The 17,202-nt window shown below is 41.0% G+C and overlaps 1 protein-coding gene across 2 annotated transcripts in view; it reads left to right on the plus strand.

Annotated features, from left to right (window-relative positions):
* Nucleotides 1–250: 250 nt before the first annotated feature.
* topbp1 (DNA topoisomerase II binding protein 1) overlaps nt 251–17,202 on the plus strand; it is a 60,406-nt gene continuing 43,454 nt past the window's right edge. Inside the window, exons 1-9 of one of the 2 annotated variants that reach the window (XM_072560475.1) lie at nt 251–373; nt 2,734–2,832; nt 2,923–3,057; nt 4,979–5,122; nt 5,721–5,902; nt 6,508–6,701; nt 8,243–8,425; nt 15,809–15,978; nt 16,279–16,442. In XM_072560475.1, the coding sequence (XP_072416576.1) occupies nt 2,743–2,832; nt 2,923–3,057; nt 4,979–5,122; nt 5,721–5,902; nt 6,508–6,701; nt 8,243–8,425; nt 15,809–15,978; nt 16,279–16,442 (1,262 nt within the window). In that variant the 5' untranslated portion in view covers nt 251–373; nt 2,734–2,742. Of the gene's footprint in view, nt 374–2,728; nt 2,833–2,922; nt 3,058–4,978; nt 5,123–5,720; nt 5,903–6,507; nt 6,702–8,242; nt 8,426–15,808; nt 15,979–16,278; nt 16,443–17,202 lie in introns of both variants that reach the window. The other variant, XM_072560476.1, reaches the window with a different exon arrangement.

Consider the following 17,202-nt stretch of genomic DNA (forward strand, 5'->3'; position numbering starts at 1 on the left):
ATTTCGTAAACAGGGGTCATGATGGGAAAGTGCAAAGACGAGTTAGACCGGCGGCTCTCGATGATGAGTCGGTGAAGGCGGCGGGTCCTGTTTCCCGGGTAACTGCAGGGTCGGCCGCAGGAGGCGGAGAGAGAGAGAGAGAGAGAGAGAGACCGGGGGGAGAGAGAGAGAGAGAGACCGGGTGGAGAGAGAGAGAGAGAGAGACCGGGGGGAGAGAGAGAGAGAGAGAGACCGGGGGAAGAGAGAGACCGAGGGGAGAGGGGCCCCGGGGGAGAGAGAGAGAGAGAGGGGCCCGGGGGGAGGGAGAGAGCCGGGGCCCCGCTGATGCCTCATTTCCCGGAGCGTCCTCCCTGAGAACCAGTGTCCGCTGCAGGTGAGCGAGGCCTGATGGCTCTGTACACCCTCACCCCCCCACCCCCAACATCCCCCACATCCTCACGACCCACATCCTCACCCCCCCCCCCCCACGACCCACATCCTCACCCCCCCCCCCACGACCCACACCCTCACCCCCCCCCAAACATCCCCCACATCCTCACCCCCCCCCACTCAAACCCCCATCAGTATTCTCCTACCCCCACCCCCTCATACCCCACCCCCTCATACTCACCATCCCCACATCCCCATCATCAGCTCCTCATCCTCGTCACCCCTCAGCCTCAATAATACCCAATCCTCATCACCCATCCCTGCATCTTCATCACCCACACTCTCCAATCTTCGTCATCCCAATTCTCATCAACCCCCCCACCCTCTGTCCTCAACACCCCACATCCTCATCACCTATTACCCCAACTCATCCTCACCCCATCATCATTTCCCCCCCCATGCACCCTAATCATCCCACCCCGGTATGTGTATTTGCCTGAGAAAGTTCAGATATTTGTGAGACAGCACAATTTGGAGTGGCTGCACTATGTTCATAAAAAAGTGGTAAATCTAGAAATAATCAAGTGTAATATAAAGCTAAAAGATTCACAAATGTGAATATCTCGTGGTCACTCCACTTGTGTTAAACAGACTACATCTACCTAAAAATGCCTTTTATTTCATTTGACTTTATCTCACATTTGTAACCGTTTCTGGAAGTTGCCACAAAAGAGGGTTCTTGTATTAATTACTATTCAAAATTTCCTTGGGTAATGGGAAATGGTTGCATCCATTAATTGGTTTCCAGAATTGCTGAACAGTTAATGTTTGCAGCTGAGATTTCACAGTGAATGTCATATGATTGGATATATAACAATATACTGTAAAATGTTTCAAACAGCTCCAACACTGCTGCTGAAATAAATGTGGGAGGATGTGTATTTAGAGTTTTCAAAGGCTTCAGATGCAAGGTATTTAAGCAAGACAGCAAGCAGTATTCAGAAAGTGCTTCACGTGTAATATGTTTTTATATTTACTCTTTTAAAGGCTGTTTACTAATCAATTTTGATGTCTCTGACCATAAAGCTAATTGGTAAGACAGCTGGAGACTAAACACTACCATTTCATTGAAGGATAAGTAGAAATTTGGTCGAGAAATCATCATGTTGTGGCTGTACAGTACATTGGTGAGGCCACCTTTGGCATATTGGTTCAATTCTGGTCACCCTGCTATAGGAAGGCTGTGAAACTTGAAAGGATTCAGCAAAGATTTACATGTACATTGCCAGGGTTGGAGGGTTTCAGCTACAGGGAGAGTCTGAATAGGCTGGGGCTATTTTCCATGGAGTGTAGGAGGCTGAGAGGTGATCTAATATAATGCCTACAATGCAGAAACAGGCCATTTGGCCCAACAAGTCCACACCAACCCTCCGAAGAGTATCCCACCCATACCCACCCTATCCTTGCATCCCTGCACTTCCCATTGCTAGTCCACCTAATCAACACATCCCTGGACACTCTGGTCAATTCAGCATGGCCAGTCCACCAAACCTGCAAGATTTTGGACTGTGGGAGGAAACCGGAGCACCTGGAGGAAACCCAAGCAGATGCTGGGAGAATGTGAAAACTCCACACAGACTGTCGCCCGAGTCTGGAATCAAAGTTGGGTCCCTGGTGCTGTGAGGCAGCAGTGCTAACCACTGAGACATATAAAATGATAATTGGGTGAATAGCCAAGGTCTTTTCCTCAGAGTAGTACAGTCCAAAACTAGAGGGCATGTGTTTAAGATGAGAGGGAAAGGTTTAAAAGGGGCAATGTTTTCACGCAGAAGATGACGTGTGTATGAATTGAGCTGTCAAAGTGGTGGAGGCTAATACAATTACAATATTTACAAGATATCTGGATGGGTCTATGAATAGAAGGGGTTAAAAGGGGTATGGGCCAAATGCTGGTAAATGGCACTAGATTAATTTATGATGTGGAGGTGCTGGTGGTGGACTGATGTGGACAAAGTTTAAAAAATCACACAACACCAGGTTATAGTTCAACAGCTTTATTTGAAAGTACAAACATTCAGAGTGCCGCTCCCTCATCAGGTAGCTAGTGAAGCAGGATCATAGGACAGAGAATCTACAGTAAAAGATCGAAATGTCAAATAACTGATACGATGTATTAACAAACCTAGATTGCTGTTAAGTCTTTAATCACTGAGAATCCCCATGACTTTCAAAAGTCTTAAAGTGGTTTGCAATCATTCAAATACTTTTGAATTCAAGTGACTGTGGTTGTTTCCAAATACATTTTTTGTATTGATATTGAGAGACTTTAAATACATTTGATGTTTTTTTTGTCTCCAAGTTTAGGTTGTGAAAATGCCGAGCTCTGCCAAGTCAGAACCTTTTCTTGTAAAATTCATAAAATCAAAAGGAAAAGATTCTGAATATTTCACAAAAGCATATAAGGTTGGTTTCTATAATAATATTTAATGTTTAAGCCTTTCTTAATTTTAACTTAATTCATTTCATAGACTCTTTTTTTTTTCTGACTTGCAGGCTATTAAAGAATTTAAATCTGAGGATTTTCTGCAGATGATACATGAAGATGAAGTACTTAACTTGAAAGTAAAAGACAGCTCACTTTATATATGTGACCCATTTGAGGGAGATGCTTACAATCACCTGAAAAAGGTGTGTAGTTTTGTGTTTTGTTCTTGTAGTGTTGTTTTGAAGTTGTTATATCGAGCTTTTCTTTTAAGTATGGCCGGAACCCAAATAGAAAGCCCCCTGTCACATCCATTTTTACCAATGGTGGTCCCACAAGGCAGTAGGATTTAGTGACCAACCAGAGAACCATTGTGACCTGTAAACCAACTGCTAGAATTCATAATCTGCCATATGACCTAGTGTTTCAGCGGGTGAGGGGATTTATAATTTATCAGATCACGTTTAGTTTACAAACTACTAAACAAGTTTATTGAGCACTGAACTGGTAAATAAACAGCCCTCGATACAAACAATACATAGTAATTGCAATCTGCACTAACGCGGACATTTTAAGATAACTGTTACTCTCCACAATCCTCTAGCATCAAATTGATCATTGAAAGATGGTTCCTTTAGTTCTTATAAGGCTATCTGTTTTGCCAGAATCATTGATCAGATACTAACCTTCAGGCAGACCTTTCAGTGTTCAGCGTTGAACTATTCATTGACATTTCCAGATGCTTTTTAAAAACTCTCTGGTAAAAGTTACTACGTTTAACTGTATTAGCTGCTTAGTGAAGCACAGGGCTCTTAATTGATTGAAGGACCATGCTTTCTTTAGAAAGCTATTGATCTGTTCCAGTTACTAAACAATTTGTAAAGCGAATCACTCTGCAATGGAAATAACATCAGATATCCTGCCATTATTAGCATATCTGTCAGTAATTTATATTGCCTGTAGCTTACAGACCAGTTGACAGTTAAGCAAACTTCACGTGTATGCTGCAGTCAGCAAAATAAGGGCCGAAGAGATCATACGTAAAATTTCTTTTTTTTTCTCTGTGGCATAATGTTGTGCTAACAGCTGTTAGAAATGGGTTTTCCCAAAAATTTTAAATGGTTTCCAAGATAGCTCTGAACAATAATGGTTGAGTACTGGTAGTTACAGGGAATTACTTGGAACATTGAAAGAAATGTGATGCAGCAACATCAGAAAATGGCCAAAACATGTGTGGTATTAAGAGTGCCATTCATGGCCTCAGGATGTCTGAAAGTGCTTTGCAGCCAGTTAAATACTTTGTGGTATAAAAGCAGGAATTGGTGGAGAAACTCAGAATGGTCTGACAAGGTCTGTGGGAAGAAAGCAGAGTGCATGTTTTGGGTCTGTTGTCTCTTCATCAGAAAGGGCGGCTCCACGGTATGGTAGTTAGCACTGATGCCTCAGTGCCAGGGCCCAGGGTTTGATTCCAGCATTGGGTGACTCTCTGTGGAGTTTGCATGTTCTCCTTGTGTTTGTGTGGATTTCCAACAGATGCTTCAGTTTCCTCCCATAGTCCAAAGACATACAAGTTAGGTGGGTCAGCTATGCTAAATGCAGGGTTATGAGGTGAGAGTAGGAGGATGGTTCTGGGTGGGATGCTGTTCAGAGGGTTGGTGCAGACTTGATGGGCCAAGTGGTCTCTTTCTACACTACAGGAATTCTATGATTCTAGATGATGCTAATCTAGACCTGATTAGTTTCTCCAGCAATTTCTGTTTTTGTTTCAGATCTTCACCATTTGCCATTCTTTGTTTTATTTTGTGATGTAGTGATTTGTTAATGTGGGAAACGTGGCCTTTTGTGCACACAGCTAGCTTTAAGGAATATCAGAGAGGAGCAATGGGGGAGGGGGGAGGTGTCCATGGAGATCAGGGCTTCAGCAGCAGTAGGCATAGCCATTAACAGTGATGCAAATAAAATTAGATATTAACAGGAGATAATGAAGCACGTTTCTTATTTTGAAACTAATTTATTTGGGTTTTCAGTTGGTACACAGAATGTGCACCTTTGTGAAGTTGTAGTATTTCAGTCTTACTGCAGCAATAATTGCCATTTTATACTTTGATTTGCCTTTTTTATGTGCAGCTTGGATGTAGAATTGTTGGCCCACAAGTGGTTGTATTTTGTCTTCAGCAACAACAGAGTGTACCTGAAGCTATACATCCTGTCTACAGTATGGTCATGGCTGATGTGGTGGTTTCATGCACCAGTTTGGATAAGCAAACCAGGGTATGTATTTCATGGCAGTGCTATTAACTTCAGCCTTAGGTGTACGTAATCTTCAGAGATAGTGATGCAAAGGCCTTTGAACTTGTATTGCACGATAAATTTCTGATGGGAATCTACAAATTAGGTGGCTCCAAAGGTACTATAATTAGCAGATCAAAAGCTATGTTTTCTTGCCAAGTTTCAAAACCAGGAGAGAATTTCGGTCGCAATTTAATTTCTAACCCATACGTTATAAAGGCTTCTGTCAACAATTTTGTAAAACTCAATGCTAATTCAGTTGCTTCATTGTGTGAAATAAGTTGTTCTATAGTACCATTATTTTGTTACTTAAAATGACAACTAAGAAAATGTTATAGTTTTTACACCTGATGTATATTAAGTAAAATTAATGTCATTTTTGTTTTCGGTCCAAAGATATACTTACTGGACCATGCCACTTTTAATCTATTATCACAAGTGCTGCTGCCTGCATTTGTAATAATTTGAATGTGCCCAAAGTTTTGAAGTGAAATTTGTATTCCTAAAAGCACACTTCACGGCGCACTGTTTTAATTATTAGTTGCTGGGAGACTGAATGATTTGTGTATTATCTCCTAAGGATGATGTACATAAACAAGTACAACTGATGGGTGGTCGGATCCTTCGAGATTTCAACATCTCGGTAACTCATCTGATAGCTGGAGAGGTTGGAAGCAAGAAGTATTTAGTAGCTGCCAGTCTGAAAAAGAAAATTTTACTTCCATCCTGGGTTAAGGCATGCTGGGAAAAAGCTAAAAAGGGGTAAGTGTCCTTGGCAGATTGTACTTCTGTTCATGTTTTTTTAAAAGGAGATGTTAACTCCTGTTGTGTATTTGGCACGAAAAAGGCTTTGTTGGAAACAGCAGTGAACAGAATCAGTAAATAGGTTTTAACATGAAATGAACAAATGTGATAGGCTATGAAGAAAGGGCAATGGGATTATGGGGAAAAGGATAATGGCTAGCTCTTTTTAAACGATTAATAAAAGTACTGCATCTTTTTTCCACGTTGAACAGTTTTGAGACACTAGTTATCATACTATTAAATAGATTTTTAAAATGTCAAAAATTAATTTGCAGGGTGTGCAGGTAAAACTTGAGAATATTAGGGTTGCTTTAAAAATGTTGCTATTGACTTGAAGTGCTGTGTGCTAAGTGAAAAACTACTTTTTTTTTAAGTAAGCGTAACTAGACTTGAAAAGTAGTTCAGAAGATGTGAAGACCTTAAGTTGTCCCCAGCTGACACTGAGATATTATATTAACAACTTTTGTTCTTGGTGACTTATTGATGTTGAGGAACATAAATGAAGTAACGGTCATACTGTTTGTATTGATTTCACTCACTTTAGCTTTCTTTCTTTCAAACAGTATCATTAGCCTGACAGATGTGGATATGGAGGAGCACCTCTGTCCTCCATTCCTTGGCTGCACAATCTGTGTAACTGGGCTGAGTAGCCAGGACAGACAGGAAGTACAGCGGCTTACCTTGGAGAATGGAGGCCAGTACTCCGGGCAGCTGAAGATGAATGATTGCACACATTTGATTGTGCAAGAACCTAAAGGTAAAAATGCCATATTCATATCACATTGCTCAGTTTTTATATTTTGTGTCATTTTCCATAATGAACAAAACTGCATAATATTCCTTTTCTGCTTGTCTTTATTGCCATGGCTGTTCTACATATGCAAGAAGCAATATGGAGATTGTCGACTGTTCGCTAATTTCTGCAATCCCATTTTCTGAAAATGGGACTCTGTTATACTTGTAAATGCGATTTAATCAACGTGCAGTTAGGCTAATGAATAATGCATATAAAGCATGATATATTAAAGTGATGATGAAAGCCAGCGCAGTGAGATTGATAGGGCTACTATGGATTGATTGTAAATCTTATTGACAATTTGATATTTCTCATAAGTGGGAATACTGCTTTGAAGTATCGCAAACAGCTTGCTCAGTATTCCAATTTGCAAGGTTAATGCTGTTAACATATATAATTCCCTCTTCAGGCCCTTGTATTATTCTGTGCAGCTTCTTTCATCAATAAACAAAGAATTGCAACACCTTAGACTTACTTAGTGCTATTCTGTGTCTGGCTTTTAGATATGATTTGAAATAGTTGTTTGTAGCTCTTGCTAGTTTTGAGAGAAAATTGCTTTTGAATTTAAAGTGTCCTCAGTGAATTTTTTTGTCTTTTTACAACTTTATCTATATCTTAACAGAAATATTTTTCAATAATTATTTTCACATCAAAGACGATAGATCAAATTCTCCTGGTTTTAGAAGATCATAAGGAAAAAGGAACATTCATTAAGCCCTCTCTGCCATTCATTAAGTTCATGATCTGATTGTAGCCTTACTGTGCTTTCCTTTCTATCCTTTGACCATAACTCATCCAAAAACACATCAACTCAGCCTTGAATATATTCATTGATTCACCATCCACTGCTGTCTGGGGAAGAGAATTGCAAAGAAAAACAGCCCTCTGGGAAGAGAAATTCCTCCTTACATCTGTCTCAGTTGGGAAATTTTTAACCTGTACAGTCTGTTAAATTCCTTGCAAGAGGAAACCTCCAAACATGTACCCAGCAATTCACTCTCAGAATCTTCTATCACCTCTTATTCTTCTAAGTTCTGAGTATAGGTTCAACCTATTAAACAAGGGCACATAGCCCACATCCCCCATGTCCTAGGAATCCAGTTAGTGTACCTTCTCAGAAGTGTTTCCAACACAAGGGTTATTTCCTTAAGTAAGGAGACAATTTAAATCCCCTTTGTTTATTGCTACCATATATAATTTTCTCTGTGGTTCTGGAATTCATTTCTAGTTTAAGGCTTCCCTGATTTATGTTAATGGGTACAGCTCTAGTTGCCGTTGTGCATTTAGTTAACTGAACCACTTGTTCAGTGGTAACCAGTTCAATAGTTAGCGGTCGAAGTTTATGTGGTAGGTAGGTAGGATAGTAGCAACAAATGCAGACCATGTAGCCTGTTGAACCTGTTCTGCTGCTCTGTAAAATCATGTTTAGTCATATCATCATTGTTATTCTGACTAATATTAATTATCGTGCTTTTTTCAATATTTGTATGTTCTGTGTCTAGGCCAGAAGTATGAATGTGCAAAAAAATGGAATGTATACTGTATATCTATCCAATGGTTCTTCGATTCTATCAAGCATGGTACTTGCCAAGATGAAAGTAATTATAAAGTTGAATCTGAAACTAAACCTACAGAGGTAGCTCCAAGCACTTCAACTCCAACGAACTTGGGAGATGCACTGAGCTGTAAGTAGAATATTGATGTGTTCATTCCCCTTTCTTAAATTTTATAGTACCATTTTAAATTGTATATGTGAACTGTTTCCATTTCCTTTATCATCCAATTCTCTAATTTATATATACATGACTAATCACTTGCTTCTTAAAGAGCTGTTATGGTCAACGGACTTTATCTGCATAGTTCATTAAATATGGTCTCTTCATTGAAGGTCACAGAGTAGATTAGGAAAATATACAGAGTCTTGGACTTTTTAAATAGGGACAGAGTGTACATAGAACAATATAGCGCAAAACAGGCCCTTTGGCCCTCGATGTTGCACCTACTTGTGAATTAACCTAAGCCCGTCCCCCTACACTATCCCATCATCATCCATATGCTTATTCAAGGACTGTTTAAATGCCCCTAATGTTGCTGAGTTAATTACATTGGCAGGCAGGGCATTCCAAGCCCTTATCGCACTGACTATAGAACCTGCCTCTGATATCTATCTTAAATTTATCACCCCTCAATTTGCAGCTGTGCCCCCTCGTTTAAGCTGATGCCATCATCCAAGGAAAAAGACTCTTACTATCCACCCTATCTAATCCTCTGATCATCATGTATGTCTCTGTTAAATCCCCTCTTAGTCGCCTCCTCTCCAATGAGAACAGACCCAAGTCCCTCAGCCTTTCCTCATAAGACATTCGCTCCCATAACTATCATGACTGACTTGGGGCTTCACGCTGATATCGAACCCTATTGTTCCCAGGATTTCCACAGATCTGAAAATTTAATTAAACTACCAAAATGTCCACTTACTTAAATGTCTGATCATGTTTAAAGAAATACAGACCAATTTTTTGTCATTAACCAGAAAATAATTATTGCAACCAAACTAATTATCTTAACTAAGGGCAGAAAAAAAGAAAATGAATTATTAATTTATGACTATACAACTTTTGCCCATTTTAAATATCCCCATACATGCACAGAAAAACAGACAATGCAAATATTATATTTGGAGGGAAAGAAATGTCAGGGAAACCCAGTCCTGTAAAATCAATCCACATCTCAAAACCAGATATGTTGGTTTCACAATTCTTTTGATTCTTTGATGATGCCATGATGTTATCTGCACAGCAATGATTAGTGTTTAGTTTACTGGTTAATTTGTAGGGTACAGGATTGATCTTTCTCCTTTGGGTTTTAGAATTACCTTTTTCAGTGTTACTGAATGTAGATTTCCTGCTCTTTCGACCGAGAATTGGAAAGAAACCTTTTTAATAAATATTTCTATTGAAAAAAGGTTTTGAACTTTTTTACAAAATTATAAAATTACTGCAAAATAGTATAACAATTTTATAATATAACAACAATATCAATAGACTAGCTACTACTTGATTCCATAAACAGTTTAAAATAAAAATTACAAAAGGTCTACCCATACTACAATTCAATAAATAATTAAACAAAATAAACTAAACTAAATTAGATCGAACCAAGGTAAATTAAATTAAATTGCAATACTCAACGCAACCCATCACGCATCAGTTGGCGTACCCGTATTTATTTGGGATTCTTCCTCTCAAGGGCCCTTGGCCCGCCAGAAACTACCCTTGCGGCAACACAAAGGCCCTCATCAATATGGCCGGCAAGTCTGCGTCTATATAGTTCAAAAAGGGCCACCACACCCTATAAAAAAAAGTTCAGTTTTCTGGTGCACCATACTTCTAAGGAAGTCTAGGGGGATATGCTCCATAACTAACCTACGCCACCCTGAAAATCCTGGGAAATTTTCCAATATCCAGCTCATCAGAATGTTCTTCCTCCCACAATGAGAGAATATTAATCAGTTTCTTCCCATGAGCATCTAAAGAGGGCAGATTCAGCAAACCCAAGAGGAGGCACCGATCTACCTTGACCTCTGTTCCCAAGACCCCTTCCAAAATACTCGCTATAGCGCCTCAATACCTACGAAGCTTATGGCATGACCACAAGCAATGAATAAGAGTACCAATATCTGTTTTACATTTGGGACACATTGGAGAGGCTCCTTCCTTAAATTTTGCAAGCCGCTCTGGTGCCAAATAAGCCCTGTGGAGAACCTTAAGTTGCATAGCCTGCATCCTATTACAAATTGAAGTCTTCCCCTCATTCTCCCAAATATCCTCCCATGCCTCTGATGTGATCTCCATCCCCAATTCCTGAGCCCAGATCCCACAGAGCTGCTCAATGTCCTTCAAGACACTACCTCCTAATGAATGGTAGAGGATACTGATTGAGAGAGTACCTGTGGACTGAAGTACTCTCCTCTCCAAATCAGACTTGTAGGGATTAGCCGATAACGTAGTCTTTTTCTGTATAAAGTCCCTAATCTGAAAATAATGAAAGAGGTCCCTACTGGAGAGTTCATATTTCTGGCTCGGCTGATCGAAAGACATCATGACCTCCCCCTCAAATAAGTCTCTCAAACAGGAAACTCCTCTAGACTTCATTAACCTAAAACCAGAATCCATCGAGCCTGACTGGAATCCTGGCATTCCTACTATGGGAGAAAAAAGGGAAGTTTTATGTAAATTGCCCTTGCTTTGTCATATCATTCTCAGTGCTTTAACCGTGTTAAGGACAATCTGGTTTCTGCAATGCTCCATGACAGTCCTCGTCTTGTCGATAAACAGCAAATTAATGAGAGGGTGTTTTGCCTGGAAGGCCTCGGTATCCAGCCAAATTGACCTTTGGTCCTGGGCAAGCCCAGTCAGTCACATAATAGGGAACTTAATTGATATTTCTTAAAATCTGGAAAGTCCACCCCCTGTGGAAGTTGCAAGTTAGCAAGCTTAATAAGAGGTTGCCTGTGGCTCCAGATGAAAGAACCAAGCCAACTGTTTAGCTTCTGTAGAGCTTGCCTAGGTAGTGTCAAAGGGAGTATTCACGTGGGTTGTAATAAATGAGGAAGAACATTCATTTTAACCAGAGCTATTCTACCCAACCAAGGTATCAGAAGAGCCTCCCAGTGCTGAAGGTCCTGTCTTAGCAACTGCGCAAAATTAGCTTTGTATAATTGATCAAAGGCCGGAGCAATAAAAATGCCTAAATATAGGAAACCTTCCTGTGACCACGTGAAAGGGAATCCGATACCATTCTGAAGATCGGGTACTCTGACAAGCCCCCTCACAGGCATGGCCTCCAACATCATAAAATTGACATTATACCCCAAGAAAGAACCAAATACAGGGAACCTTGATTATCCAAACGAGATAGGTGGGCACTACTTCGTTTGGATAATCGATTATCTGGTTAATCAATTAAATGCCTTTCCTCTGGGGCTCGGAGTTTTTAAAGTCTGCTCCCCGTTCAGGAGACTGCAGTAGCAGTCCCTGCCCTTGCCCGCCCGCCAATGTCCAACACCGCCCCCACCCGCCCTTCTCCCCCACCCCTGTCCAATACCGCCTCCCCCCATGCATCTCCCCCCCACCCTTTCTGCCCTGGCTCCCCTTTGGTCCAGCTAGACTGGGCACCAACAACAAGACTGCTGCTGCCTTTGTGGGGTAAGTCTACAAACAATGCGTGCGCATGCGCGCGCACACACGCACGTTTTACTGCAACGTTTTGACAGATTCCACGTTTACCCTGCACAGGACAACGTTGGAGAGATTATCTGAGGAAGGGGAGGAAGGGGCGGGAGGTCAGTCATTTCGAAACGGTGCCTGTTTAATCACTGTAAACAAAAGATCCGATCACTGTTGGAAACACGTCTTTGATGTAATGTTTCTGTCGGGGCCTTAAGATCTCCTTTGGATAATCCGATTTTTGGATAACTAGCATTCGAATAATCGAGGTTCCTCTGTAAATTAATAATTTGTTGTAAATAGGGCACAGATATTGTCTGGTTAGATAGAAGAAGAATATCATATCCATAAAGGGTGATTTTATGTCCCCCGATCCACCTCCGGAGCAACTGTATTGGGGTCCCTCTGGATCACTTCTGACAAACGCTCAATCACTAATGTAAACAGTAGCAGTGAAAGGGGGCACCCTTTTCGACTGCCTCTACCAATACTAAAATGGTCAGACCGTATGCTATTAGTGAGAACCGCTGCCATAGGATCACTATATAACACTGCCACCCATCTGGAGAAGGACCCCCCCTTCCCAAGACCAAACCCTTCCAGGATATAAAAGAGGCCACTCCACCCAGTCAAATACTTTCTCTGCATCCAGTGTGACCCCTAATAAAACCTGTCCATTCCTCCTTTACAATGAAGGGCAATACCTTCTCCAATTTTGAAATCCATGTTTAATAGTGATATGGGCCTGTACGAGTCACAATCCTGTGGGGCTTTCCCTCTCTTGCAAATAAGGGATATATTAGCTTCTCTTAGAGAGGGTGCGAGGCAGTCCTGACTGTACGAATAGTTTTACATGTCCAACATTGGCCCGGCCAGCATGTTTATAAACTACTGATAAAACTCATTCTGAAATCCATCTGGGCCGGGCGCTTTACCGCTCTGGAGCTGCCTCATGACTCCTGTAGCTCTTGAAATGTCAGAGGGGCATTCACAAGAGACTCCTGTTCTGAAGTTACACCTGGGAGGAGCAAGGTCTTAAAAAAGGACTCCATCTGGGCCAACCTGTCCTCACAGCCCTCTGATCAGTACAACTCAGAATAGAATTTCCTAAATGTCGCGTTAATTGTTTTGGAACCGCAAGTGAGAGTACCAGCACACTCTCTGATGAATGTGATAGATTGGGGGCACTCTCCTTCCTATCCAGATATGCCAAGTATCTACCCGGCTTATCACCATACTTGAATAACTTCTGTTTCATGAAGGAAATAACCCTCTTTGCTGTTTGGGTGAGTGCGGAGTTCGGAGAAGCCCTGAGGGCTGTAATCCGCTGCACTTTGGTCGCAGACGGCCTGTCAAAGTATGCCATCTCAGCTGCCTTCTGCCGGGCCGCAAGCATACGCTGCTGCCGTCCCCTGTCTCCCCCTTCTGGGTCGCTGAGTAAGAAATACTCAAACCCCTTGCATAAGCTTTTGTAGTTGCCTAAAGCACAAATGGGTTTCTGACCGTATCCAAATTAATATCCCAACAAATTTTAAATTTCTGAGAAAAATACTCCATACACTTGCTGTCCTTCAGGAGAAAAGGATCCATGCGCCAATGCCGCAAGCCTGTCCCATTGCCTCTGGCCTTAACCTCCAGGTACACTGCCGCATGATCAGAAATGGCTATGTTCCCAATTCTACAGGACAGCATCAAATCTAAAAAGGCCAGTGGAGCAAAAAATATGTCAATCCTAGTGTGGCACTTGTGTGGGTTGGAGAAGAAGATAAAGTCCCTACCCTCAGGGTGAAGGCATGTCCACCAGCACCAACTCCCCACTCAGGTCCACCAGTTGTCTGGATTGCGGGGATATGCCTGAGAGGCCCCTGAGCATCCTGTCTATCTCGGGGTCTATAAGACAATTAACGTCTCCCCCTATAATTGTGTGATGCGCTCCAAGGGCTATCAACCTGGGAAGTTCATCCGTTAAAAATTTGAGGGGGTGTGCTACGGGGCAGTATACATTCAAAATCCCATGCTCCGTGTATTAAAGCTTTGAAGATCACATACCGCACATATTCGTCCTTAATTTGGTCTAACAGCTGAAATGGGAGATTCTTCTGGATGAGTATAGCTACTCCTCTGCTTTTAGAATTAAAACAGCTGAACCCTCCCTGCTGTAACTTTAAATGCCCCTTATCACCTAAATGTGTTTCTTGCAGCAGGGCAACATTGACCCGTTCCTTTATATGGTCGAAAGTATCTTCTTTTTCATAATCGGTGAATGACTCCCCTTAATATTCCAGGTGCACTATTTAAACAAATAACTAGCCATAGCCATCCGAGACAGCTCGTGACCCCTCCGAGAGGAAGAACCCTACTCATAACGCATGAGTGAAAACAGTAAAAGATTTGTATAAACTAGAAAATACAACTACAAAAACTACCGAAGCAAAACTTCTAAAAACTACTTCTACACTGAACCAACACATAAAACAAATAAGAGGAGACTCTCCCCCTTGCCCACAGGAGGCATTCACACTCCCCACTAACCCCTCCATGGTTCCTTCTAGCTGAAGCTGCACCCCAAACACAGGCAAAACAAAGTTTAAAAAAAAATCTTTTGATAAGAAAAATTAGAAGTGGGCATCCAACCCGTCCCACCCGTACTTTGAGTCCAGCTGGATCTCCTGCTCATGCTTTTGCAGCATGGCAGAGATCGGTTCCAGTCTGGTCTGGGTCTCCTCCATCACTGATTCAATCTCGTCTCTGAGAGAAGGCTCTGCTGCACAGATAAGACCACAGGAACGTTTGAAGATGCCAACATTGCGCACGTGGGCATGTCCGTTGATACCGGAGAGTGCCCTGCTTGTTGCGATCCTTGCGGCCTTTTTCTCTTGCTCATCTTCCCTGATCAATAAAACTAATACACATCAATTTTGGGGACCTAAGACTGCCAATTTATGCCACAATAGCTAAAGAAACGGAGGGTAAATGCACCTCCTTGCCTGAGTTATAGTGCAGAACTCTGCAGGGCAGACCTACTTGATCGTCACCATCTTGGATCTCTGGAAAGAAAACTTAGCGAGAGAGAGATTTTAATGCAGCCAGTTTCGGAAGGTTTTGTTGCTTCTCTGTTTGCATTTCCTTCATGGTCTTGCAGATTATCACAGATTGCGTCAGAGGATTGTTACTTTGCCAGTCTGTCTTGAGCTCACACCTGAAGGTGCCAATATGTCTGGCCTCAGTAACCCTAGGACATAACGTTGTCTTCTGTGCATCAGTTAGCTTCACTTCAAGATGGAAGCGACTCCTTGCATGTTCTCCCCTTTTAAAAACAGTGTCCACTTTTCTCATTTTCAAACAAAGGCTGAATACTCCAGATGCTGAAAATCTGAAACAAGCACAGAATGCTGAAGAAACTCAGCAGGTCTGTCTCAAAATGTTAACTGTTTCTCTCTCCATAGATGCTACCAGCTCTGGTGAGTTTCTCCAGCATTCAGTTTGTCCCTCATTTTCAGTCCTCAGTCCAAAACTAAAAAAAAATGTAATGTCTTAACATTAGTTGTATACTTGATGCTTTGGTTATCACTTGCTATTTTTGGAGAGCATTTTGAGATTGTAATTTTGTGTTGCACTAGTGAAATGTTGTATTGCATGTTGCAGTGTCATCCTAGGCTCTTTAATGTTTTGGATTTTGTATAATTCCTTGGATTTTATTTTGTTTCAAGAATATGCTATTGGAAAAATATATGCTTTTAAAATTTGCATATTATTTAGATAATGAGCCAATATTTGACTTGAGCCAGTAATGCATATGATGTAACTTTTTTCTTTTTCTCTTCCTTTGCCAATTATTAGCCCGACCCCTCTCCGATGTGAGTCATATTTCCAATATTAGCACAAGCTGTATAAATGAATCTGCGTTCTCCTCTGCCATGGTTGCTAAACTTGAAGCTCCTGATGACCATCTTGAAGCAATAGATATTGATCTTTCTGAAGTCCCTGAGGACTTGCTAGATGGATGTAAAGTAAGGAAACAACTTAAGCCGTGTCACAGGGCTGTTTGCACTGATGAAATTTTGCATCATGGTAGATAGTTATGTTGACATGAACTAGTATGTTGACCTTTTTAATGTTTCTTGTTTGATTGCCCATACGTGTTTTGAACCAAACGGTATTTTAATTTTCCACAACTGATTTGCTAATTAATCTTGTTTAATTGTAAAAATTGCACTTTTGAATTTCAATCCAGGTAAATTATTATTGCAAATAAACTAATGTTTTTCAAAATAAAGTCTGATATGTACACCCATGCATATCTTGGTCAGATCTATTTGACTGGATTTAGTGGCAAGAAATTGGATAAATTAAGGCGGATGATCAATTTTGGAGGTGGTATTCGATTTAATCAAGTCTGTGAAGATGTTACCTACATAATCATGGGAGAAGAGGATAAGGAGTTAAAACACTGTCTAAACAAAATATCAAACAGGTATAGTCAATACATGTTCTACACTTAAGGACAACAGGGAATGAAATAGTATAATTTAAACTCTACCATATAATGTCATTTTGCGAGAAGTAGATTTCACTTGTGTCGTTTTCTTTTATTGGTTTGTGATGTGTAACTTCATCATTTGCTGATTTGTTTTGCCTTTGTTTTCCTGCTTCATATATCTCTTTCCTCTTTTGCTTCTTATTGTCTTAGTTTTGTTACAATTCATCTTTTTTCACTTATTTCTCATGCTGCCTGTTCTTTTTCTTTTCTGCTTCCCTTCACACCTTGCTTCCATCTCTGTTTATCTGTCTCTTTATGCACTTTGTTATTGAGGTAGCAGTCATGGATCAGAGGAAGATAGCACCATAGATTGACCTTTGGGTCTTGCATCATATAGATGACAGGAGGTATCTGCTAACAGATGTCACTTGACTTCTGGGTAAGTGAGTAGTGCAGCGTGAACATAATAGCATCTACTATTTGAGGTATAAATTGGAAGCTTGTAGGTTTAATGGAGAGATTGGTGCCTGTGGTTAAAACAGTGGAGTTGCTTTAGATTGGTCTGGTGATTTATGTTGCTGTTGATTGGTAAAGGGTACTCTGGTTGAACTAGAAGGAGATCACAAACCTGACTAGAGGAAATATCATCAAAGATTTAAAGGTCTGCGTGGGAAATTATGTGATTATTCACAAACTTGGGAGAGGGTAAGATACAGGTTATAGGCGATACAGGGTGCAGGATCTCTGGTATGGA

Source organism: Chiloscyllium punctatum, chromosome 41 (genome assembly GCF_047496795.1).
Source record: "Chiloscyllium punctatum isolate Juve2018m chromosome 41, sChiPun1.3, whole genome shotgun sequence".
Classification (NCBI taxonomy): Eukaryota; Metazoa; Chordata; class Chondrichthyes; order Orectolobiformes; family Hemiscylliidae; genus Chiloscyllium; species Chiloscyllium punctatum.